The sequence below is a fragment of the Chamaea fasciata genome, unplaced genomic scaffold (genome assembly GCF_029207755.1).
Source record: "Chamaea fasciata isolate MVZ Bird 193981 ecotype frontalis unplaced genomic scaffold, bChaFas1.0.hap1 SCAF_20, whole genome shotgun sequence".
Lineage (NCBI taxonomy): Eukaryota > Metazoa > Chordata > Aves > Passeriformes > Sylviidae > Chamaea > Chamaea fasciata.
Window position 1 is genome coordinate 1,476,572 of NW_027094105.1, and position 25,372 is coordinate 1,501,943.

At 53.3% G+C, this 25,372-nt stretch overlaps 1 protein-coding gene across 5 annotated transcripts; it reads right to left on the bottom strand.

Annotated features, from left to right (window-relative positions):
* On the bottom strand, positions 1-25,019 carry LRSAM1 (leucine rich repeat and sterile alpha motif containing 1). 5 transcript variants are annotated; one of them, XM_066201171.1, is made up of 25 exons: positions 24,978-25,019; positions 21,821-22,003; positions 20,522-20,578; positions 18,786-18,830; positions 18,137-18,214; positions 17,278-17,346; positions 16,478-16,562; positions 15,545-15,666; positions 14,384-14,474; positions 13,464-13,594; positions 12,865-12,894; positions 12,154-12,276; positions 11,928-12,067; positions 11,350-11,394; positions 10,315-10,385; positions 8,907-9,006; positions 8,109-8,196; positions 7,430-7,504; positions 5,956-6,036; positions 4,006-4,101; positions 3,379-3,477; positions 2,247-2,378; positions 1,793-1,868; positions 1,447-1,595; positions 1-968 (listed from the first exon to the last, which is right to left on the bottom strand). In XM_066201171.1, exons 2-25 carry the CDS (start codon positions 21,890-21,892, stop codon positions 843-845), a joined length of 2,181 nt encoding a protein of 726 aa, XP_066057268.1. In that variant the 5' UTR covers positions 21,893-22,003; positions 24,978-25,019; the 3' UTR covers positions 1-842. The 5 variants fall into 5 exon arrangements, with proteins under 5 accessions (XP_066057268.1, XP_066057270.1, XP_066057266.1 ...); XM_066201173.1 differs by lacking the exons at positions 21,821-22,003; positions 24,978-25,019 and adding an exon at positions 21,697-21,704; XM_066201169.1 differs by lacking the exons at positions 1,447-1,595; positions 24,978-25,019 and having other exon boundaries at positions 21,821-21,986.
* Positions 25,020-25,372: the final 353 nt, after the last annotated feature.

Below are 25,372 nucleotides of genomic sequence, written 5' to 3' on the forward strand. Positions count from 1 at the left end.
GCAGAAACCAGCTGCAGTTTAATGGCTGCTCCTGGGGTAGGCTGTGCTGGGATGGGCTCATGGCAGCATTTTTACATGTTTCTAGGTCAGAGCCAAGGGACAGACAGGAATTGTTACTGATCAGTGACAGTGGAGATGTCCCCACATCCCAATGCACAGCAGCACCATGGACCTGAGCTGGGCACAGCCCCAGCCCTGCCTCCGTGCTGTCCAGTGGCAGCAACACTTTCTGCTCCCTACGGGATTTGTGGATGAGGGAACCCACCGGGCTCCTCTGGCCAGGGCAGATCCCTCCAGTCCTGGGGGTGTTGCACTCTCTCCTCCCTCAGGATCAGGATCTGGGTGCTGGGGAGCTGCTGGCTCTGCCCTGTCTGAGGCTGCAGACCCAGACACGCTCCTGTGGGGCTCCAGAGCCCCAGACCTTTGGCATGACAGGGGTGCAAGGCACTGTCAGCACACAAAGAACATCATGTCCTGGCCGAATCCTCCCACAGGAAATTCCCCCACCCCCGGGCAGCACTGCTGGAAGCACTCCCGGTGTCCCTGCAGGGCCAGGGGCCTTTCTGAAGGCAAACACCTCTGCGAGAGAGGAGCCACAGCTGCACCCAGTTTGTCACCCAGGCAGGGGACGCTGGGCGGGCAGGCAGCAGGGAAGGATTCAGTGCAGGAGCCCCAGCCGGGTGCTGGGAAGCCATCGGGGAGCCGGAGGATGCTGAGGCTCCCGGGGACAGTCAGCGCAGGGCCGGGCACGGGGAGGGCAGTGCTGGTGAGGGGCTGTCAACAGGGGCATGAGCGGCAGCGGGGAACAGCCCGGGAGCGCGGGCGGTGCCTCCCGGGCCGGCCTATGCGCTCTGGAAGATGCGGATGCGCTGGGCGATGTCCTGGCGGCACAGGGGACACGAGTGCAGCCGCTCGCAGCAGCCCTGGCAGCAGCAGACGTGGCCACAGGGCAGGAAAATCATCTGCGGCTGCGGGAGAGACAAAGAGGGGACACGGAGAGTGCTGCTGTCCCTGGACAGCGGTCCCAGCACGGGGGGAGGAGCTGGGGATGACTCGGGGGGGTCTCAGGGTGGGGGGCAGAGCTCCGCACCCCGATCTCCGTCCCCGCTGTGTGTGCGGGGCCTGGGCTGTGCCGAGCAGGAGCGCGGTGGGACACAGGGAAGGACACGGGGGAACTGTACTGAGCAGCGCCGTGAGCGCTTCCCCCGGCTGGTGGGTGGAACTCGGCGAGGTCGTGCCCGAGCCCGCACGGAGCCCTGTCCGTCCCCTCCCTGCCCTGCCCCTGTGTCCCTCCATTCCCGCTGTGATGCCCAACCCCGGCTGTGCCCGGGAGCCGGCGGGAGGAGCTCCCGGGCGCTGCCAGGGCCAGGCTGGGGACAGAGCCCTGGGGATGCGCTGGATCCCGCCCTCCCTCCGCCCCCGGCCCCGGGCCGTGCCGGGTCTCACCTCCTGCTCCATGCACACAACGCACTCCGACTTCCTCTCGTCCCACCGCAGCGGTGGGGCTGTGGGGGCCGCGGGGCTCGGGGGCTCCTCCAGGGGAGCGCTGGGCTCCGGGGCCGCAGGGACCTCGCTGTCCTCTGCCCCCCGCAGCTCTGCAACCACAGCCAGGTGAGTCCCTGAGCGCTCCCATCGCCCACTGCAGCCCTGCCCATCGCCCACTGCAGCCCTGCCTGCCCTCCCTGCCGCCTTCCTCGCACACCCACGGCAGTGTCTGACCCGCAGAGCTCCCTGCTCCAGGCTCAGGGCCCTGCTGTCAGTGTAAAATGTGGCAGAAAAGAACTGGGGGTACCTGGGATGGTTGTGGCCAGGATCTCCTGGGCCCGCCTGAGGATGGCACGCTGCAGACCAGCCTCTGTCACACCGAGCTGTGGGACAAGGGGACGGTGTTGGCCCCAGAGGGACACCAGGCTGATGTCCCCAAGGGCATACTGAAAACTCCTGGGCATTGCTGGCAAGGAAAGCCCCTCTGCCAGGCACCAGGAATTCCCTGGTGCTATTTCTACTACAGAGAGCATCTGGAGGACGTTGGAAGATGGAGCCAGGCTGCAGCTCACCCTGCAAGTCTCTAGGAGAGCCTCTGCCCACAGGGACATGCAGAGCAGCACAGGCACCTGTCCTTGTGGGGAGGTGACACAGCAGAGCACCAGCACTTTGTCCTGCCAGACCCACCAGGCACAGCTGGGCTCGGGGCAGGGACAATCCCTGCTGGTGGTGTCCCACACTGTGGCTCTGCTGTCTCCTACCTTTTCCAGGTCACTGGCACTCATGGTACCGAGCATTTCCAGGGATATTCGGTGGTGAGCGAAGACTGGCACGTACTGCTCAGCAGAGAGCTCCAACAGCAGGTTCACCAGCTGCTGCTCCAAACCCTTCTCCTGCAAAACATGGAGTGAGCTCCCAGACTGCACCCCTGAGGCCAGGCAGCAGCAGGGCTGGGGGTGTGCTCATCCCTGCCCTGCCCTGCTCCAGCTGCGCTGCATCCCAAAGCCAAAGCCTGGAAGCCCAACAGCTGGAGCAGCTCTGGCCCCAGGTGTTTTATGGGCACGGTTCAAAACGTTGAGGTCTGGGAATCATTGAATATCCTGAGTTGGAAGGGACCCACAGGAATCAACAATCCAACCCATCCCTGCCCAGACCCCCCACCAACCCCACCCTGGGCATCCCTGGCAGCGCTGTCCAAAGGCTCCTGGAGCTCTGGCAGCCTCGGGGCCGTGCCCATTCCCTGGGGAGCCTGGGCAGTGCCCAGCACCCTCTGGGGGAAGAACCTTTCCCTGCTCTGCAGCCTGAGCCTGCCCTGGCCCAGCTCTGTCACAGTACTGATAGTCTGTAGCTGCACAGATAAATCTGGCTATCATAAGAAACCCAATCTGGCTCTCCTAGATAAACAAGTCCCTAGGTGAACAATGATAGGACAGATTTAAACTCCAACAGAGACCTCAACCAACCCCTTCCAACCCTAAACACAGATGTATCATTAACTCAGGGAGCTGGGCAGTGGTAAGACCCAGACCAATCAGCTGCTTAAACCCAGGAGACTCAAACCCCCTATAAAAGCGCAGCCATCATAAACTCATTGCTGTTTGTTAATGAACCTCGGTGAGTTCATGTCATTTCTGTCTCCAACCAACAATAATGTAAAATACAGCTCCAGCCATTCCCTGGCTCCCATCCCCGGGAGCAGAGGTTGGAGCTGCCCCTTGGGAGGAGCTGCAGCCCCCAGTGAGCTCCCACACATGAAAAACCCCCTTTGGCAATCCATTGGGATTGGATCTGTGTGAGGGGTCTGTGCCCTGCTCCCAGCCTTAGCTCAGGGGGCTATCCTTGCTCCCCCAGAGCAGAGCAGAGCCACAGTGGGAGCAGGAACAGCAGCAGCACCTGGAGTTTCAGGGAGAGTGGCTTCTGGTTCAGCAGGCGCTGGTACTGGATCAGCCAGTAGTTCTCCTGTTTGGTTTCACTCTTTGCCTCCATTTCCATCTGAAAAACAAACTCATCCATGCAGCAGTCTGAGGGACCGTGGCCAGGGGGGTTCAGGGTGGGTGTGCAGGCGGGAGCCCCCAGCCTGGGCAGTGCAGGGCCCAGCCAGAGCACTGGGATGGGGCTCCAAGAGGCATTCCTGGCTCCTGCAGGCTGGCCCCACTTTGACCCCCTCCAGTCCAGGGCTGTGCATCTCCCCACTCCCTTTTCCCCAGGCTCTGTGGCCTGGCCTCCTGAGACTCAGGAGAGTCTGGAGATCCTCAGGATTGCAAGACCACAACCCCCATCCCTTGTGCTCATCCTGCTGACCACTCCCTTGCCAGCAGGGTCACTGATGGTGACGATGGTGCCCCATGCTGCACCACGGAGTGCTGCTGTGTCCCCCAGCTTTACGTTAGAACTTCCTGGGGCTAAACTGGGTCTGGACACAGCCGTGCTCCCCTTCACTCCCACACCGAGCCATGAACTCTCCCTGCAGCCAACCCAAATGCTTCCTCATCCACAGCACTTCATGAGGGGCTTCATTACCAGGATTTGTTGCAGTTCTTCCTCCCTTTGCTTCTTCTCCTTGAGCAGCTGCTGCAGGAGGCAGCCGAGCGTCCGGCGCTGCTCCGTGACCACCTCCTGCAACAGGAGAGCTCTGGCAGCCACATCCCCACACTGCTGCCGCCCTGTCCCTTCCCAGAAAAGCCCCTGCCAGACCCACACCAGTCCCTGTGGCTGTGCAATCCCTGTGCCCCACAGTTCAGATCTTCTCTTAGCAGCTGGCAGGGCAGAACCAGGCTGAACCTGCTCCTGTCAGCCCTGCACTGCTCTGAGCAGCCCCAGCCCACCCTGGCTGCAGCAGCTCCTCCTCACACCATGAGAAATTCAGCCAAAAACATTCATGGCACCCCTCCTTAGAATCGTGGAATCTTAGACTGGTTTGGGTTGGAAGAGACCTTAAAGCCCATCCAGTTCCACCCCCTGCCATGGGCAGGGGCACCTCCCACTATCCCAGGGTGCTCCAAGTCCCATCCAATTGAGAAAAGACCACCCGGAAGTAGGTCTGCAATCCTGTAGGTAAACAGGACAGGTGAGGTCCCCATGCCTTTGGGATGCTTCCTTTCCCTGGGGTGAACAGGGACCCAAGAACAGCAGGGCAAGGCCAGGCATCCCTGCAGCCACACCTCGGCAGTGGAGAGTTAAGCGGCTTGGAAATGTCCCACTGTGCGGCACCTCTGCAGCTTCAGTCCCAGCTCACCCATATCTGAGCAGAGGCCAGTGGTCATCAGCCACGAGGACTTCAGGTGCTCATGTCAGAGGGACAAGGATCCTGTTACACTCTGAAGTTGGGGAAAACCTTCATTGATCACAGAATCCCAGACTGGTTTGGTTGGAAGGGACCTTAAAACCCATCTTGTTCCACACGCTACCACGGGCAGGGACACCTTCCACTGTCCCTGGGTGCTCCAAGCCCCATCCAGCCTGGGATCAGCACCTGGACCCTGCACAGGGACAAGGCCCCTGGTTAACAGAGGAACAGCTGCCTCTCCCAGGCCAACCCCACCTCCAGGGGACCAGAGCTGTGTTGCCCTGACAGAGGCAGGAAGCATCCAAGGAGAGGAGAGGGACAATGGATGACAGGAGGGAGCTGCTCCAGTCCCAGTAGGGACCCTTTGGGCTGCACAGCACCAAGGGCAGGCGGATCCAGAGAGATCCAGGTGCTCAGGCCTCATTCCCCAGCTCCTGGTGCTGAAGCTGCAGGTGGGACCCTGGCAGAGCCCTGATCCTGCCCTGCCCTGCAGCTCCCCAGGGTCACACTTGGTCTGCCCTCCATGAACTCGGGATGGTTCCCACCCTCTGCCCTCCAACACCACACAGTGACACAGAGGAGCTGTGTGAGTCCGGGAAGCACAACCCAAGTCCTACACCCAGGACAGGGCTGGGAGGCACTGCTGCTGCCTGAAGTCAGCACTTAGCACTGCTCTGTGACTGCCCTGGGTGTTTGTCACTGATTTGGGGCTGACTAAACAGGTGACCTGACCTGGCACAAGGCACACAGAAGAAAACAACTGATGCAAAAGCATCATAAAACAAAATTTAAAGCCAAGATGCTTGAGCTAAATCTGGTATTCCTTAATGTGTGGCTGCTGATGATGTCAAAACCAAAACACAACACAATGTAAGAGGACATGCAATGCACAGCAGGCAGGTGTTTTTGGGGCAGCCAACAACTGGATTGCAAAATCCTTCCTCACCCAGCACACCTGGAACTGCCCATCCCTATCAGGGCTCCTCTGCCTCTGCTGAGAACGCTTGGGGATGTTTAGGAGCAGTGATGTCCCACATTCCCAGGGCACATAGGGGTTGGTGTGTCCTGTGTAGAAGGACCTTCTGACTGAACATAAATCCATCTGGAAACTGCCAGGAGCCAGGGGAGCAAGGGGAGCAATCCCAGGGCAGAGAGGGTGGGGGCAGCCCCAGAGCCCCACGTACCTGCAGCATCTCTGTGTCCAGTTCTTGCCTCTTTAACTCCAGCTGTGTCAGCTGCAATAACTCTCTTTCTATTAATTTAATCTAAACAGAAGATGAAACATTTTTTACTGACATTTAAAATTACTTTAATTTATGCTCTTTTAAAATAAGGTCTGACTGGCAAGGGCAGCACTGCAGAGCACCCAGAGGTTGGAGGGAGCTGCTTGTGCCCTTTGTGTTGTGTGCACTGAGGGTCCCACTTCTTTTAGCTGAGGAACTCTGTCCCCCCCCAATTGTCTCTACTCTGAACACCTTCTGCTCCAGTCTGGAACCTCACTGCAATCAGTTTGTGCACCCAAACCTTTGGCAGCCACTCTGGAATGCAGAGCCCTCCCAGCACAGCTCAGACCTCACTGAAGTCTGGTTTCCAGGTGCTCCAGCAATCCCAGAACAACACCTGCTCTTTCAGGTGGGGCAACTGAGACACAGAGAGGTGAAGGGAGGTACCCAAGGTCCCACAGCAAAGCCAAGATGAGAGCCCAGCTCACTCCTCTGCCAGGTCACCAACTGCCCCAGGCCATGCTGCACCCACTGACCCCAGGGCTCTGCTCCCTGCAACACGGGGTGGGAGGGGTCCCAAGGGTGAAAAGTCCAGCCCTGGCATCAAAGAACAAACTCCCTTTGTTCACAGAGCAAAAGGGAGCAAAATGCAGGGCCCTTATGGTGAACTCAGACAATGATGGAGGGCTGTCACACAGGTCACTGGCTTCCAGCAGAGATTGGTCACTGGGACACTCAAAATATCCAAGCCCTCAAGTTAATCCACCAAATCGTGACCTGAGACATTTCTGCTGTGTCAGATCAGGAGAGGGAAGATTTTGGAGCACTGTGTCATAAACCAGCAACCCTCCTTCCTGCATCCACCCCTGCTGTCCTCCCACCCTCCTGCATCATCCACTGCCACTTTTCCATCTTCCTGCATAATCCACCAGTACTTTCTCCACTAGCTCTTGCTCTTGTCCCTGACTACATCACTGCACCTTCTGTGGAATGGAGCTCAGAAAGGCAGGCTGAAATGAGAAAGGAAAGGTGAAGTTATGGCTCAAGGTGCAGCTCTGATGTGCTGGATGGAGATGCAGTGGACTCATGTGGAAGCAGCAGCCCTGCCAAGTACACAGCCTGAGGGAAATCAGAGGTGCAACTGCAGATCACCCCCAGAGCCAGTGCAGGTCTGTCCTCCAGTGCTGAGGTGACTGAAGGAATGGCAATGCCACCACCTCCAGGAATTAAAACCTGCTTTGCCACTTCCTCCCTCAGAGCTGGGTGTAACCAGCACTGCCCAACTCTCTGTTCCAGAGCTCTCAGCAGTACCAGAGCTCTCCATGTGCTCAGACTCTGCTCTGTGTTCACAGCCCTTTGTTCTTCCTCCTGGGGTCTCTTCAAGCAGCAGGATGAGCTGAGGAGCTGGTTGCTCTTTCCTCAGTTGCTGACTCACCTGGTTCCTGATCTGCCTGTGCATAAGATCCTTCTTCACCTGGAGAGCTTCAAAGGCAGTTTTCTGCATCTCAATCTAAGGGACAGCCAAAATCCTGCTTAGTGAGGTGGTTGGTGCAGTTGCTGATGGGCTCAGAAGCTGCTGCCTTGCAGGGACTCAGGTGCAAGTCCCTGAGTGGTGCTTGCTCTGAGCAACAGTGTCCTGAAACACAGCTGAGAGCCCAACAGGTAAAGCCCACCCTGGGGACACACAGAGAAATATTAATGTTCTCCAAATATTTCTCTGGAATGCTCTGTGATCCCAGCTCTCCTTTTCAGCAGCACTGCAAGGCACAGCTGCCCAGCACTTCTAAGAACAAACTCTGAAAATGCTTGTCCCAAGTCCCCCAGGAAACTTGCCAAAAGATAGGACTTCTGTCTCAAAATCTCCTCTTAATCATCGTGTCAGTTTTGCTTCCCATGATCTGTCTTTTCTGAAAATTTGCTGTCTAGATTAAAAATAATTTTTTTCAACCACCCAAGTTAGTTTGTCAGAAGAGCAGACATTCTCAAAGTTCAGCAAGTAGTGTTAAATAGAATCACCCCTACACGCAGCCCAGCCCAGCCACTGCTGCTGCTGTGACCCACTCTGGATCCTGCTCTCCCTCAATCCCCCATGAGCAGTTTGCTCCTTTGCCTACCTGCTGCAAGATCTCACTGACAGCTTTGTTCTGATCCAGCTGCTGCCAAGCCAGGATTTGCTGGAACTTCTGATCCATCTCAGCTAAGCTGCAAGGAAATGGATGTGCCACGGAGTTAATGCCAGGTCTGGAACTCTTGAGGCAAACCAGAGGAAAAGCAGACAATGGGGAATGCAGGAGGAATTTCTTACTGACCAGGGGGAAGAGCTGTGGAACTGCACAGCTGAAGGCCACAAATTTAACACCTCCTTCCCTACACCCAAACCAAGCCTGCACCAGAGACTCCTGCGGACCTGTTGTCACAGGCTCACAAGGCTGTTTTTGGTCAGTGCCAGACATTGCCAGATTGAAATTTCTCATCTTGTCGTAAACAGTGAGCCAGGATGCTCTTGGTATGTGCAGCAACACTCATGTACTATTTATGCACACACAGCATCCTTCAGGCAGCCTGGGTGGTGAGGGGAGGAGCTCTGGGCTACAGTTTGGCAATGAAGTGCCTCAAAAAACAGGAATACAACTAGTCTAAGCCCATCCTCCATATTTAGCAGAATGTATAAGGCAAAATAAACAGTGCAAAAAAGTGAGTTCCCCCAAAGTAAGATTAACATGCAAATTGTGGTCGTTAGAAGGTGGTTCATTTAAGGGAGTCTGACAGTTTAATTTGCACTGTCCTGTGCTGTTACAGCTGTCCTGCTGCATTCCAGCAGCTCCAGGGGGTCCTGGTGTACTTATGGGAATTACATTGCTGAAAAGAAGGGATTTAAAATCAGCCCCAGTAGCCCCAGACACCCCCAGCACCTGGAGCAGGCCTGGCTGATGAGGTCCTGCCGACGAGACTCTGAAGTCATCTGGACGAGTTTGTTCTTGTAGGTCTCAGCCAGCATCTGCTGCATGGCAGCTGGGGACAGAGGGGACAGAGGGGCTGTCAGTGCCTGCCTGGCCTGGGTGTGCAGAGCAGGACTCACCCACCACTGCTACTGCAGTCACTGCAACCAGCAGTGGCTCCTCTCTCATTGTTCTTGCTCTTCCCATTTCACTGATTCCAGGGCACATCCGTCCACCTGAGAAGCGTGGCTCTTTATTGGGAAAAGAGCTGAGGAACCTCCACTCTGCCTGTGCCTGCACCTCTTCAGTGCTCAGAGAAGCCCAGGCACTGCCTGTCAGCCTGAGATCACAGAATCTCCTGGGAAGTAGGAAGGGACCCAGAGGGATCACCCAGCCCAGCCCCTGTCCCTGCACAGACCCCCCAACAATCCCACCCTGGGCATCCCTGGCAGCGCTGTCCAAAGACTCCTGGAGCTCTGGCAGCCTCGGGGCCGTGCCCATTCCCTGGGGAGCCTGGGCAGTGCCCAGCACCCTCTGGGGGAAGAACCTTTTCCTGATATCCAACCTGAGCCTGCCCTGGCCCAGCTCCAGGTGTTCCCTGGGCTCTGTCCCAGAGGAGAGGGAAGTTGGGCTCTGCCAGTCTTACAGGGACAGCACCTTCTGTTTCCCTGGAGAAACACATCTGCTCATGCATGAGCAGAAAAGGCTCACCAGCACCATTCTTGTTCACCAGACATGAACCTGATGGATTAACAGAGAGCTTGGCTTGTGCCTCATGGAGAACAGGCAGGGACAACAGGCAGGTGGAAGCCTTGGATCAGCTGTGGCACATGGGCAGTGCTGCTCCCATCAGGGAATGTCAGAATGTGTGTGCCAGAGCATCTCCCATGTGACTGCCACCTACCCAGGGCATCTCCAGAGGAAACAGGTCTCTCGTAGAATCACAGAACTATTAAGATTGGAAAAGACCTTTAAGATCATCAAGTCCAACCATCACCACCACCATGTTCACCACTAAACCATGTCCTTGACAAGTCCACCACAAGACCTCCACAAGTTTTTTCAACACTTCCAGGGATGGTGACTCCACCACTGCCCTGCGCAGTCTGTGCCAATGCCTGATCACCCTTTCCACGGAAAAAAAATTCTAATATCCAACCTAAGCCTTCCCTGGTACAACTTGAAGCTGTTTCCTTTTGTCCTGTCCCTTGTTCCCTGGGAGCAGAGCCTGACCCCCATTTGGATACACCCTTGTTTCAGGGAGTTGTAGAGAGTGAGAAAGTCCCCCCAGAGCCTCTTCTTCGCCAGGCTGAGCCCCCTCAGCTGCTCCTGGTGCCCCAGATCCTTCACCTCATCTCCCCAAAGACCTGTCTGGACTTACAGGCCACTTCCCTCCTGCGCAGCTGCTCCGTTTCCTCCTGGGTTATTGCCATCAGCTGTTCCATCCTGATTCTGCCAACAAACAACAATTCAGCCATTCCCTCAAAGGAGCCCTTTTCCTCTACCCGCCTAGCTCAGAGTCTCAAGGCTGGGCAGGTTCACCCTGCTCAGGAAAGCTGGTCTTATCAGAGACACCAAAGCCTCGGTGATTTTTTGGTGAAGAACCTCTAAGTTTTATGGGAGTCAACACAAAATTTGCTCAAAACCACAGGGACAGAGGATTTACACAGGGAAGCTGATTTTTCTGAGAGAAAGAACATCAACACAACATGCACATGCTCTCCCCAAACAGTGCCAGACCCTTCCTTGGCTTTCCTTTCTCCTGAGGATGGATGAGCCCTGCACAGCTGGCCCAAGTGAGCAGTGTCACTGCAAGCAGCAGCCTGGCCTCCCTCCCCACCACCCCTGTCCTTTATCCAGCACATTCCCCCCACCATTTACCAGGTCAGGAGCTGATGTGGCTGGGGAACAATCTGACAAACAACTGGATGATGTTCACTGGGCCACAGCACAGTCGCTGAAGGGAGGGGGCAGCTCACAGGCATGGCAGAGCTGGGGACAGTCACTTTTGGTGGCAGTTAGCTCTGAGTGTTGGCTTAATGGCAGATTTGCTCCCCACCTACTCCTCCCAGTACTGGAACACCTTCATAACTGCCTTGCTTGCCAGCAGGTGGAGGATCTCTGTTGGTCCTTGATAATGGAATACAGAGTTGTGTTCCCAAAGTCATCATTCAGGACCATTCAGAGATGAAAAAGAGGTAAAATCACCCTGTCACTGGGTGTGCCAGACTGGGTAGGACCAGGCACACCGAGTCCAGTGTCTTGCCTCCAACAGTGACCAAAGCCAGCTGCAGGTATGAGATGAACCTCGCCTGACTCAGGGTGGATTCAGACTGGTGACTTTGAAAGGATCTCCCAGCCCCTCTTCCCAGCTTCTTGCCCCTTTTCCTGACAGGTTTGTTTCAAAGAGACTCACCTCTCATTCTCCAAGGACTTCAAAATGTCTGAACTTCGTTTTTGCCTAAAAAAAAAAGATAAAACAAAAGGTTTCATCAAGCTGAGTAGAACACCCTGGTCACCCAGAGGGCAGAATCACGGTCACAGAACATCCTGACTCAGAAGGGAACCACAAGGATCATCCAACTCCAGGCCCTGCACAGGACAACCCCAACCATCCCCCCAGTGCCTGAGTGAAAACAACTTTGCTGTCCTGCACAGCAGAGCAGCTTTCAGCAGGCTGGGCACCTCCCATCAGCACCAGCTCACATGGAGACCCAGCAGACACAGGCAGGGGCACCTCAACTCTTCAAATTTGCACCTTCCATGAATTCGAATTTTTTTCATAGCATTGCAAAATCCCAACATCACACATCTATGAAACAGTTTTCTTAAGATGCAGATTCCGTGTGCTTTAAATGGGTCTTTGGCAGTCCAGGAGCTAAGGCAGCTCCTCCAGACATCGATCCTGACCAGGTCCAAAATACTCAGGGGTGAAATGAACCACTCAAAACAACATGTCAAAAAACATCAGAGCAAGATCCCCTGGAACCCCACCTCTGGTTGTCCTCCAGCAGCTTCTGGATCCGGCTGGCAATGCCCTGCTCTGTGTCCTTCAGCTGCTGCAGCAGCTTCAGCCTCTCCTCCTCCAAATAGCGCTGGTGCCTCGACAGACCCTGCTCCAGCCTCTGCTGCTCCTGCCCAGAGCAGGGAAACCAGGAGAAGGTGGTGGGTTTGGGGAAGGCAGTGGGTGCCCTGGAAGGACCCTGCCCAGCACACCCACCTCTCTCACTGTCTGCAGGATCTCATCCTTGTTGCTGTTGAGCTGCTGCACCAGCAGGGCCTGTTCTCGCTGCCCCATGTTCAGGCGCCGCTCAAATTCCAGCTTCTCCTGCGTTTTCCTTTCCTGAGAGGAATAAGAAGAAAGATGAATGACAGGAATCTCCTTCCTCAGCAAGAACATATTCTGGCAGAAAGGTAAAGCAAGGCACAGTAGTCCCTTGCAGAGAAGAAGGGAAACCAAATGGCAACGAGGAGCCTTGTCTAGGGGAGGGAAATGTTCTCTCCTTAGGAACCCAAAACTGGGAAGCAGAAGCTGCTGCTCTTTTCATAACAGTCTCCAAACCCTTCCACGTCATGGAGCTGAATTCGCTGGGCATTGACTGATACCAAACCAGCCAATATAGACATGTGGAGGGAAGCCCAAAATGCAGGTTGGGTTCAGTTCCACATGGCACAAGACTCCCTTGTCTGAAGTAAGCAGCCAGCTCCGAGCAGCTCGAGCCAAAGGCAGCAGGGAACTGCATGGCAGGAGTTTCTAGTTATTTCTAAGTAAGCCTTGCACAGGGGAAGAGACAGAAACCAGGGAAACAAAAAGAACAAACTTAAAGTGCAGCCAGGTGAGGGGAATGAGAAACGAAATAAAAAGATGGAAAACAAAACCCAGAAGTAGACCCATGCTGCAGACAAAGCAGTTGCAGGAGTTGATTCTTACCTTCCTCTTCTCATAATCCAAGAATTTGTTCTGAAAAATAAGCAATATCAGCAGACATTTACTCCCAGGACTTTTTTGTAGCTACTATTAACCCAGGGTACATCCTCCCCTAACTGAGTGAAGACATCAACCAAAAGTGCAGGAAAAAAGGCCCGAAGTCCAGTCATTCAGGCTTCTCCAGGGACAAAGGCATTGACTCTGCACTTGCCAAAGAGCAAAGGGATTAGCACAGTTACAATTATGGGCCCAACCTCCCTTTTCCCACGTCTAGCACTTGGTTGGGAATCACAAGGTTTTGCTGGAGTTTGCTGTCCCCCCACATTGCACACTCCATGTCCCTCTGTCACCCCTGTCCCTTGGCTGCATCACTGCTTTCAAGGATGGAGACAGTTCCTTGGGATGTATGTTCCAGGAGTCAGTGTGGTGACACCAGCCCCAGCTCAGGAAGGAGATGCACACACTGCCTGGCTGCTCCCTCGATCCCAAAACACTCATCTCACGGAGGGGAAGGTGATCAGGGATGATGTGCCAAGTGCTGTGAGATGCTTTGGTGGAGCACAAAGACAAATCCCAAACCCTCTGGTGCAGGGGAGCCTCACCTGCCACTCACTCTCCTCCTCCAGGTACTTCTCCACTGTCCTGTCCACCCCATCCACCGAGGTTCCTCCTCCATCGCTCTCCAGCGTGGAGAGCAGGTACTGTGAGGGAGGGTAGTATGCAATTCCACACTCTGGAAGGCACCAGATACAAAATAAGAACATTTGGGGCTCAAAGACCTCCTTGGCACCGAGGCTGAGAGCTGGCTGGTGTGTGAGACTGCTTCCAGCTGTGCTCCCTCTGCCCACACACCAAGGAGGGCCTGGCAGGGCTCCTCCAGCTGAGGCAGGATGGACAAGGAGCTCTGGGAGGAGGTCGTGCCTTCCCCACCCGGACAAGGATCTGCTCAGACAGAACCACATCCTGCACATGGGTGCAGGCTTGGTGACTTCTGCAGGGGTGCAAATGTCACTGCCCAGACGAAAATAAGTTCTGACTATGCCTTGCAAGGCATTTCCCCTGCATAAAACCTCCACCAAAGCTCCCTGTCTGTACTAAACACAGTGTCTACAAACTTACAGTACATTTCCTCTGTCTGTTTTCATCATTCTGATAACCTGCAGAGCCCAGGTCTTTCCTCAGAGAAAATGAGGGCAGCAGAGACCTTGAGTGGCTCCTGACTGTCTCTCCCTGTCCCAAGGCAGTGGCAGCAGGACAATGCTTAATCCTCTCACATCCAAATAACCACAGGAGATGAACTGACTTCTTACAGTTCACTGAGACAGCCTGACCCAGCCACTCTGGCTTTTAACAAACCACTCTACATTTCAGTGTGGCAGGGCTCAGGGAAGGACTCGTGTTGTTTGCCAGCAGACAGGTAACCAGGTGCGCAGGGCATCAGCAACCACCCCCAGCAGAGCCCACACGGTGTCTGTCCTTCAGAAATGCCATCTCTGGGCACAGCCCAGCCCCCCTGGCTTACCCTGGCAGAGGAACTGCTGGATGGCCTCTGTCCCCGCACGGCAGATGTCAGGGGGTGGGTAGGTCATGGCAGAGGCATCCAGGGTCAACGTCTCCAAAAGAGAACACACAGAGCTCCAGGTTATTCTGAGTCCACACAGAGTCCAGCTGCAGTTCCCCTTGCAGCTCCCCAAAATCTTCCTTAATATTACCCTAAATCCTGACATAAATGTGAGGCCGTATTGAATCCCTGCTGGCACCTTTCAGAGGTGACTCCACTGTCCCACATTTGGAAGTTTCTGAGCTGGCCACTCATTGGAACATTCCCCTCATGCAGGCACTGGCACTTCATGTTTAGGTACCAGAGGTCAGAGCACTTCTCAGCTACAGACATTCCCTCCTCCACATCAGGGAGCTGGAGCTCTTCAGCATGGTAGCAGAGGTGATACAAGGGCATAGAGAGGAGTCCCATAAAGAATGAGGGGAAGAGCCACTTGTTTTGTCCTACTGTGGCCACCAAAAGGACCTAATGCTGCCTTTTGTAGGGAAGGGCATAGCAGGAAAGCCTAGAAAGGAACCACTTTACCAAGCACAGGGGGCAAAGCTGCACAGATGCCCCAACTCATGCTGTTCTCATAAGAAGTGAAGCAAAATGTGTGGGAGACAGGAGAGCATTTATTCACACCTTCCTGCTGGTGTCTGAGCCAGCCCTGTTGCCTCACACTTGCACCATTTAGTACTGACAGGTTTGGTAGCCAGAAGGCAACATATCCATAAAAATCTTGCTGCTTTTCCCATCCTGAATGTGCACTTCAGAGAGCCATAAACCCATGGAAGCCGACAACGAGCTGGAGATCTGCCAGGGTGACAGAGGCACAATTTGTGCTCTTAGAGACAGACCTGGCAGGTAAAATCCAGGGGTTCACTCTCTGAGGACAGGTTTTGTCATGATTAAATGACAAAATTATCAGAATTAAATGGCAAAATGATCAGATTAAATGGCAAAAAAAAAATCAGAGAAGACCAGAGCAGGTACACAAAAATTATTCTGGACAGTGTGAACAACCCTGTTACGATCCCCTGCAGCACATCCTGCCCAGACCCCAAACATTGCCCTCATGGGCTGGATTTATTCCCAGCTGAGGGCAGCAGGCTGGGAAGGGCTGGCCCCAGGGCTGGGTACCTGCAGGGTGTGGATGTGGGCCAGCCCCCGTGGCAGCTCCTGCAGCACATTCCCACTGACATCCAGAGCCCGCAGGCTCCGCAGGCCGCTCACGCTCCCGGGCAGCTCCCTCAGCTTGTTTCCTCCAGGGACAGAAAAGCCAGTTAGAACCATGGAACCTTCCCAAAACAGGAGCCAGCAAGGTCATCTGCTCCAGCACCAATCCATAACCACATGTATGTGGTAGGGACGGGGCTGCCCCAGGTCACACAGGGACTCCAAGGCCGTCACTGCCCACTAAGGGCAATTTGGGATCCAAATCTCCTTCTCAGCAGAGGTCACTGCTGCAGGCTGGATCCGTGCACTTTATCAGAAGAATATTTGTAACATGGAATGTTCTCCCCTTGGTCTAAGTCCCAGGGATGGGAGGAAGGGGACTGAGTGTGAGATTGCACACCCCGGGCTCAGAGCCCAGGTGCTGCAGACAGACAGGCAATGACCTGAGCTGCCCTTTCAAGTTCCTCACCCTCCACTGCCTTCCCTGTTTTCCCAACCGCTCCACGTAACTAAATCTCCTTTTTCTCCCAGATTTATGGCACTGCATAGCTGGAAAATGCCCAGGAGTCTGGAAAAGAGGTGTGACCTTTGTGCTCAGGCTGTGCAAACCTGGTGGGGATACACAGGCTCACAGGAGCCAGCTCTGGGTGCTGGGGGACCCAACTGTAATTTGGTTTATCTGGCTGAGTGCTCTGCTTGCTTTACATTTTACATTTTCTGCTTATATCATTTCTCCTGCCTTGCAACTACTTGAATTTAAACCTTCCTTGTGTTCTTCCTCAGCATTCAGAGTGCAAACCATATGGTGCTTGCCTTGGTTGAAAGGAACAAATGCTAATGCAGCTCAACATGACCAGATAATAAATGTGCTTTGCCCAGAGCAATCCCATTCCATACCTTTCACATTGAGGACTTGGAGCTGGGCAAGGTCTCCTATAGATTGTGGAAGGCTTTTTAAAAGATTCCTTTCAAGGTTTAGGACCTATGGTATTAACAGAAAAGATATTCAAAATATTCATCCAAGTCTTGTGTCTTCTACACATCTGTGCTGCTGGGACTTTTAGGCCCAGAAGTACAACTTGAAATTGGTTGTAGAAAACACTTTCAGGGTTAAAAAAAAGTATTTTCCACCAGCCCTGGATAAAGGGCATGCCAAGCTACCAGTGGCAGTGAGAAACCCTACCCACCACCACCATCTGGTGCTGGATCCAGATGCAGGAACTGGGAACTGGAGTGTCCAGGGCAGCCCTCTCCAACTCCAGCTCCCACAGGCTGAACCTAAAGCTACCCCCTTGAGCAGAGAGACCCTGAGTGTGCCCTCAGACACTGCTCTGGGTCCTCAGTGTGGCCACACCAGGGAGAATAGCAAAACCTGAATGTTTGGGGAGATCAACAGGACTCTGCTTGGCCATGGGAGCCACTTGGGCTGCACCAAGCTGGGAGAACATAACCAAGCCTGGCTTTTCCTGCTCTTCTCTTGCTCCTTTCCTCCTTTTTTCCTGCTCTCCCTCTAACCAGCCAGTTCAACAGCAACAGTCAGGGTGATGTGATAGACCTGACAAAATGGCACCATCATTTATAATTAAACACAACAGAAGTTGTGATTAATTATAAACCAAACAGCAGTAACCCCATATCCCTGCTGTCCCCAGACATGCCCTGTACAGACACCTGGGATGCAGGTGCAAATCTTTTACCTGAAGAGCTGTCAGCTGACCAATATCAGCAGGAAGTGATGCCAGCTGGTTGTCATGCAGATCCAGAACCTGGAAAAGCAGATATCACCAAACAAGGTTGGGAACAAAAGTCATGAATTATCTCACAATGAAAATTACTTTGCTTCCAATGGGACTTTGAAAAGCAGCTCAAGTTTTCCAGGGGACGTGGGTATTTAATTCTTCGAGGTCTTTTGGAAATTCAGGCATTAATAACAAATAATAGAGAGCAGTGACACTGAGGGAGCCGTCCCACAAAACTGGAGGAGCCAACTGAATAAATCATCCCCTTGGAACCAGACTGGCAGCAGGAATTTCTGCAGGATCAATGACCTGAACTGCTCTTTGGAAGCTGAACTGCTCCAACAGCAGTGCAGGGAGAGGGTAGGACTAGACCTAAGACCTCCCTCCCTCAATGTGGAGCTGCTGAAATGACTCTGCCTCTTGGGGAATCCCAGCACGACGGTGCTACAGCCCTGTCACACCCATCACCAGCTTCCTTCCCATTCCAGTGACCCTCCAGAGCAGGGGAGAAATGGATGTACCCCAAAACACCCAGCTCTGCCTGACCACCACCACCAGCAAGGCTGCTGAGGGGGAAATTGGGGGATTCTGAAGGGGATAAATGAGTCGTGGGACTGATGGTGATGTTACACAGACCACTCAGTGACTGCTGTCTGTCAGCCTGGGAGGTGAACCCAGAAAAGGCAGGTGTCACACCTGGGGCCTGATTCCTGGAAAGCCAGTCAGCCAGAAGGGATTTACTTGGCCTGGTCTGTTCTAATGCAGCTCAAATCCAAGGAAAATAGGCTGCAGTTGAACTGGTAAGAATCACAATTACCTTCACGGTTATGAGACTCAGGAGGCTGCAGGACTTTGGGACTAAAGATGTCAGATTATTTGTATGAATAATCAGCACCTGGGGAGGAAGAACCCCATGGACACATGAACACAAGAGACAGCAGAACAAGCACTTTTGTTGAGATTGAATTGGAGAGGCTGTTTAAGAGCTCAATATCTTATTCACAATCATATAAAACATTAAAGTAGGAAATGGATTGTCAGGGAAGGTCAAACATTTCACATGAGAGCTAACCCAGAGCCCAATTCCTCACATGAGAAATACCCTTAGATGAGCTAAGACAGGAACAACCACCTCGAATTTCCTGCAGAAGTTAACTTTAAAAAACACAGACAGGACTGATCTGACTCAAACTGCTCTCTACACAGTATCACACAGGTGGACAAATTCCTCAAAAGCAAATTCCTTCTGTACCATAAACAACAACACACAGTCATTTCAAACATGACAATAATAGTTAAGCATATTACTGGAATTACTTAACAATTTATTTGTAATCATATTAATATAATATACATAATATAAATACATTTATATTATATTAATATATTTATAATATACAATGTTATATAATATATTATATATATTAGAAATATATAAATCAATAATTTAATAATTAGAACATTACCTTTTTTTGCAAGACCTTACAAGTGGCAAAGACCCCATAAGGAACCTAAAAACAATTTAAAAATAGTCATGTCAGACTTCTCCTTTAAGCAGTTCTACACTGTCCACCTGTAAAGTGTGAACAACTGGCCTGAAAATAAAGGTGATACTTCAAATCACTGCCCTCTGCTTTTGGCCCAGTACTTCCCAGGGAGCTTCCATTTAAACAGCTCCCAGTGGCTCTCCATGACACAACAGTGTCACAGAACAGGCTGAGGCTGAGGCAGGAGTTCAAGCCTTGTGTGATTTAATATTCATTGTGCAGAGGAGTTCAGGCAAAGGTTCAATTCTGTCATCACAGAAATGCATTCTGTAATTTGGCAACCTCACGACCACACTGCAGTGTGCTGAGAGAGGAAGGTGAGCACCAGGCAGGACAGAGTGTCCCTGATGTGCCAGGAGAGGGGCAGGCAGAGAAAGGAGATGCCAGTTCAGCCCCTGCGAGGCACAGCTGGGCACTGTGACCTTCCCTGCAGCAGCAGCAGCCAGACTCCTGTCCGTGGTTAATCGTAAAACCAAACTGATGTCTCATTTCATTTATTGAAACAGCAATGAAAATGAAAAGCAAGACAGAGTTTTATGGTCCAAGCCAAAAGGAGCTGCTGGGCATCCCAGATCAGCTGTGGCCTGGAGTGGAGCTGGCTGGGTAGATCCTCTGCCACCCTGCCACCCCCAGGCTGTCCCACACAGCCTGCAAACCCAACACAACCTGCTCTAGGTTCCTGAGCTCAGCACAAAACATCCCAAAGGCTCAGCAGAGTCATTTCACACTGCACAGCAGGCACCTCTCCTCTCCAGAATGGTGTCAAAACTCCCCACCTTGCTTGGCAAGGGCATCCTGTATTCAGGATCAACATTTTAGAAGCATGAGACAAGGAATAAAAATTGAAAGTGAGATAGAAATGGGTTTCTGCCTGAGGCTGGCCTGACTGCCAGCAGGAAAAGCTGTGTCTGGGAGCCTGGCACTCTGTCACTGCCTGCCCACACACCAGCAGACAGATTGTTTCTCATTTAGCTGGTTGCCATAAAAGAAGTCAAGCTGGGAGTGAAACTTCCATTCTTAACCAGCAACTTGGAAGCAGGACAGAGATTTTCACTTACACAGAAAAACAGCCATGGAGGGGGTGGTAGAATGTGTAGCTCTAAGATTAGAAATACTCAGCCTTTGGCAAACCAGTCCCCTCAGGACCAGCAAAATTAAGCCATGATGTCCCAAACTAGGGTCAAACAAGGTACTGGTGAAGGGTATGAGACCACTCTGCCCTTCTGAAGGATTCCCAGGACAGAAATGGTGTTGAAGCATGAGACAGGACAGTCAAACTCACACAAAAACAAAACAAAACAAAACAAAACAAAACAAACAAACAAACAAAAAAAACACCAAAAAACAAAACAAAAAAAACAAAAAAAAAACAAAAAAAAACAAAAAACAAACAAACAAAAAAACAACAAAAAAAAAACCAAACAAAAAAAACCCAAAACAAAACAAAAAAAAAAACCAACCAAACAAACAAAAAAAAACACAGGGGAAGAAGCCTGCAGTTGAAAGCCAGAGCTCAGGAGATAGAGGAAAAGGTGGACCAGCAACAATTTCTATCTCAAGGCTCACAGGCATGAGAGTAAATCTGACAGCTGGTACCAAGAAGCAGACAGAGAATCAGAGCTGTGAGTGGGGACTGGAAGTTGTAGAGGACATACCTCTGAGAGCTCACATCTGGATATGTCAAGGGTGTCATCAGCACCAGCTTCTTTTGCCTGGAGTGGGAAGAAACACATCCAGAGAATGAGACCATACAGAAATACAGCACCTCTGGCTGCATCTTTCCCAGAGAATTTATGGATTTGGACATCCCTGGCAGTGTCCAAGGCCAGACTGGATGGGGCTTGGAGCATCCTGGGACAGTGGGAGGTGTCCCTGCCCATGGCAGGGCTGGCACTGGATGGGCTTTAAGGTCCCTTCCATCCAAACCAGTCTGGAATTCTGTGGTTCTGTTCCAAAGTATTTTCCATGTTCAAATCACATCCATCCAATGCAGCTGCTAACAGCAATGAACCTGGACAGACACCCCTAACCCATGTCCCCAGGTGCCACATCTACACATCTCTGGGTCACTTCCAGGGATGGTGACTCCACCACTATCCTGGGTAGTCTGTTGCAATGTCTGACAGGGCTTATCAAGAAAAAAAAGTCCCAATATCCACCCTGAGCCTCCCCTGGCCCAGCCTGAGTCCACTCCCTCTCCTCCTGTCCCTGTTCCCTGGAGCAGAGCCCGACCCCCCCCGGCTGTCCCCTCCTGTCAGGGAGTTGTGCAGAGCCACAAGGTCCCCCCTGAGCCTCCTTTTCTCCAGGCTGAGCCCCCCTAACTCCTCAGCCTCTCCTCATCCCTTCCCCAGGAGATTCCCAGTGCCAGAGCATCCTGGTGAAATCCCAGTCCAGGAAAACAAACAGCAACATCAGAATAAAGTGAACCAAAAGAGGGGCACAGGGCAAGGCAGATATGATGGGAAGTCACAGGTTCCCTGCAAGGAAAAGCAAACTGGGAGATGTGTAAGGGCAAAGGGGCATGGAGGAGAAAGGAGTGCTGGGGTCCCGGCTGCAGGCTGGCAGGAGGTGGGGTGGGGCAGAGATGCCCCAAGGAACCACACAGAGAGGGACTGAAGTGGCACAAAGGGGACGTGTGGATGGGAGGGCAAAGGCAGACAGGGAGGCAGGAATTCCCTGAGGTACATTAGGAAAAACACCTGCTGTCTTGGTGGGATCAGGAACACAATTACTGGCCATGGAACATGGTTACTGGTTGTGCAGGGATGTACCAAACCACCTGGAGCCAGGATCAGGCACAGAGGACAGAAATGACCCTGGCAGTGCTCACCAGGCACATTTGGTACTCTAGAACCAGACAATCAGGACAGAAATGACCCTGGCAGTGCTCACCAGGCACATTTGATACTCTAGAACCAGACAATCAGGACAGAAATGACCCTGGCAGTGCTCACCAGGCACATTTGGTACTCAAGGCGCTTCCGAGCATCCTCGCTGGGTTTCTTCTTCCTGGAGAAGAGAGGCATCTTCAGTCCTGACTCTGGCTCTGTCCAGGGGCACGGATGGTCAGTGCAGAGAAAGGCTGAGGAGTCCTGGGGTCTGTGTTTGCTGGGGAGCCTGGGCTGCAGCACTGGGACCTAATAAGTTGAGGGGGGAAATGAGAAGAATTGTGTCAGCAAATGTCTTTGTCAAGCTGGATCACACAGGCAGGTTCCGGCACAGGGAAGTACAAACATGAGGCACTCAAGCCCTGCTGTGGTCTGAGAGGGGCTGGTTGTCTGGGTCAGCACTGGGACAGGCACAGAGAAAGGCTACTGAGGGATCATAAAATGTAGGGTCCACTCAAGGAATTAAAAATTAAAAAGCTGTATCAAGAAATCAAGCACCAGGAATAAAAGCCAAACTACTTCAACTCAAAGTCAATTCTGGCACAATAATCAAGAACTGAGAGCAAGGATTCCAGTTGGCTCAAGTGCAAGGGAAGAGAAGTTGAACCTGAGAGAGAAAAAGCTGGGTGCAGGTAGGACCTGGTGGAATCAGGAGTGCAGGTGGAGAGGAATAGACACCAGGCAGCTCTGGGACAGGGCCCTGACCCAGCAGGGGAGAAGAAGGAGCTGTTGGCAGATTTTGAGGGAAAGGCAGAAAGCTGTGGCTGGACAAGGAATGGGAAGAGCAGCTGGTAATGAGATGGTACCAGTGGGGATGTTGGAAAAGGGATGGGGCCAGCTGAGCAATGAAATCAAGGAGAAAAAGGGGTTTATCTGTGGCTGCATACAACCAGGGGCACAAATGGGCAATGCAGCAAGAGCCTGAGCTGGGGCTGCAGCTGAACAGGAGCTCCCAGAGGGACCTGACACAGGGATCTGGCTGGGAGATAAAACTGGGAGATGACAGAGGAGCAGGAGGGCAACAGCGAGCCCTGAACAGGGAGTGACGTTTTAAACACTTGCAGTGACTTTTTAAACACTGTTTTTCTAGGCAATTTAAAAACCAGCACAAAAGAGTCACTGCTTCACCAGTGGAGCAGTACCTGGCACAGCTACACAACACTTAACTCAGGGCTCAGAGGAGCTCAGGTGTTGCACATAAAATGCTGGTTCTCTGCCAGCTCAGTGTCTGCAGACTGGCCTCAAACTGTCCTGCAAAGCAGGATCCAGCCAGGGATGTTCCCTGAGCAGGGAGAGCTCTGCCAAAACCTCCATAAAATCTTTACAGAGATAAATCCTCATTGTAAAAGTAAAATAATCCAGCCTAATTCATCCCTCTTCCTTTCACTGCAGAAACAAGGAGGCAGAGACATCCTTAGTCACTGTCCTGTTGTCACACCACTCACTGGGACAAGCCACAGGCCACAGCAGGAGGTGGCTACAAACTCATCTCCAACAGTTCCGTGGCTCCTTCCCTGCCATCCCAATTTCTGCCTCTTTAACCAGCTCAGATTAGTGAAATGCTGCTCAGACCCAGCTCCCAGGAGGGGAGGGTCAGAACTCAAAGGGTTGAGCAAAAAGGGAAATTGACTGTCAGGGAAATGCAGGGCAGCAATGAAGGACAAGACATCAGAGGAGGATTTCAAGATGAGAAAGGAGAAGAAAAAGGTACCTGCAATAAGATATCCTTGAATTAATGACCATGTTCAACTCTGCTGAGCAGTTCTGCATCCCCTTGTCCCACCCGAGCTTTCCCTATTCCAGCCAGATCTCACTGGCCATGGGGATAGTGGGAAATCAGCAGTTCTCACCCAAGGAAATGGATGAAGACACGAAGGCCGAAGGGCAGACAGTGAACAGGAAAAGGATCGTACCAGGTGTCAGAAGACAAAGGATCAGAGATTTGTTAAATGGATTGAACAGCTTTTGAAAGTGGAAATTTGCTTTAGTGAAGACACATCAAACTCAGCAGTCAGGAGTGAGAAAGGCCCTTGGCACGTGACCATTACACAATGTAATTTCTACTTATTAAATTACTGAATGAACTGCCTGTAAGTGCCCAGGCCAGCACCCACCCTGCAGGCAGTGAGCATCCCTGGACACCAAATCCTGTATTCCCCTGCTCCCTGCAGACAGCGACCATCCCTGGACACCAAATCCTGCAGGCAGTGAGCATCCCTGGACACCAAATCCTGATCTCCCTGCAGGCAGCAGCTCTGCCTGAGGAGCAGCCACGCACTCGGGGTGGGCAAAGGGCACAGGAATGTCCTCTGGGTGTTTCCCAGCCTGCAGCTGTTGGGGTGATGACAGCAAAATAAAACCAAACATTCCATTTTACTAACAACTGTAATTAAAACGCAGCAACACAAACACCATAAATCCATCTGGGCACTGTAATGAGACAAGGTGAGGGTGTGGAAAGAAGAGATGTTTTATTTAGTCTTGGGAAAACACGCTCAGGAGCACAGTGAGGGAGGAGTGAGCCAGGGTCTGGATCTGGGTGGGCTCCTGAAGATGCAGCCTGGCCCTGGGGGACAGAGGTGTCACCAGACAGGCACAGGCTGCTCTAGCTCTGACAGGCTGCCGGCAGCCAGCCCTGCAGGCACTGGAATAGGCACAGAGGAGGCAACAGCTGAACTGCAGCTCTGGAACTCGCTCTCCTGCATTGTTTGCTCTCTGTGCTGGAGCTGCCACAGCCTGAGCCTGCCCGGGGCCTCCCCTGGCAACGCCAGGAACAAATCTCCGCTCGTCTTCACCAGTCAGCTCTGCCTCTCAGTCCTTCCTTTCCCTCACCATCACTATTCGCTTCTGCTTCTTCTCTCTGCGGGTGCCCGCAGGTCCCCTCCCAGGGTCACACAGCTTCCGAGCTCCTCGTCTTCTTTACCCCTCCCTCATCCAGAACAGCGCCGTTCTGTGCCCGAGGGCCCAGAACCTCGGAAGGACGAAGGACTGGATCGACCCTGCTGGGATTTTGGCTCGCAGCTCTCGGGCACCGGCCCGACACCTGAGGACAGTAGCGACAGTGAGCGAGGGCAGCGCCTGCTCCGCGGCGGACACCGCGCGGCTCCGGGCACCGCCTGCTCCCGAGCCCTTGCGAGGAGCGCCCCCGAGGCGCGGTGCCCGGTGCCGGCCCGGGGCAGCCCCAGCGTCCCACAGCGGGTTCCCCGTCCCCAGCCCCGCTCACCGCTCGGCGCGGCCATCGCTGCCTCACCGCCGGCTCACGTGATCAGCGGCACGAGCGCGAGGCGCGGCCAGAGCGCCCCGCCCACCGAGCCCTGCCCGCTGCGCTCGTGCGCCGCCACGCGGCCAGGAGGACCGCCCCGCCTGGCCGCGGGACCCCGGCGTGGGAAAGATCCCCGGGATCCCCGCCTCGTCCCCAGCCCAGAGCACTGAGAGCCACGGCCAGGCCTGCCTTGGACACGGCCAGGGACGGGGAGTCCGCCAGTGCCCTGGGCAGCCCCTGCCGCATAGTCCGCGTTTTGCAATAGGGAGGGAGAGAGGGACGGAGGGACAGAAACGGACGTGCAGTAATCCCGCCACAACCCGCTCTTCACCTCTCGCGAGACCTTGGCGGCTATT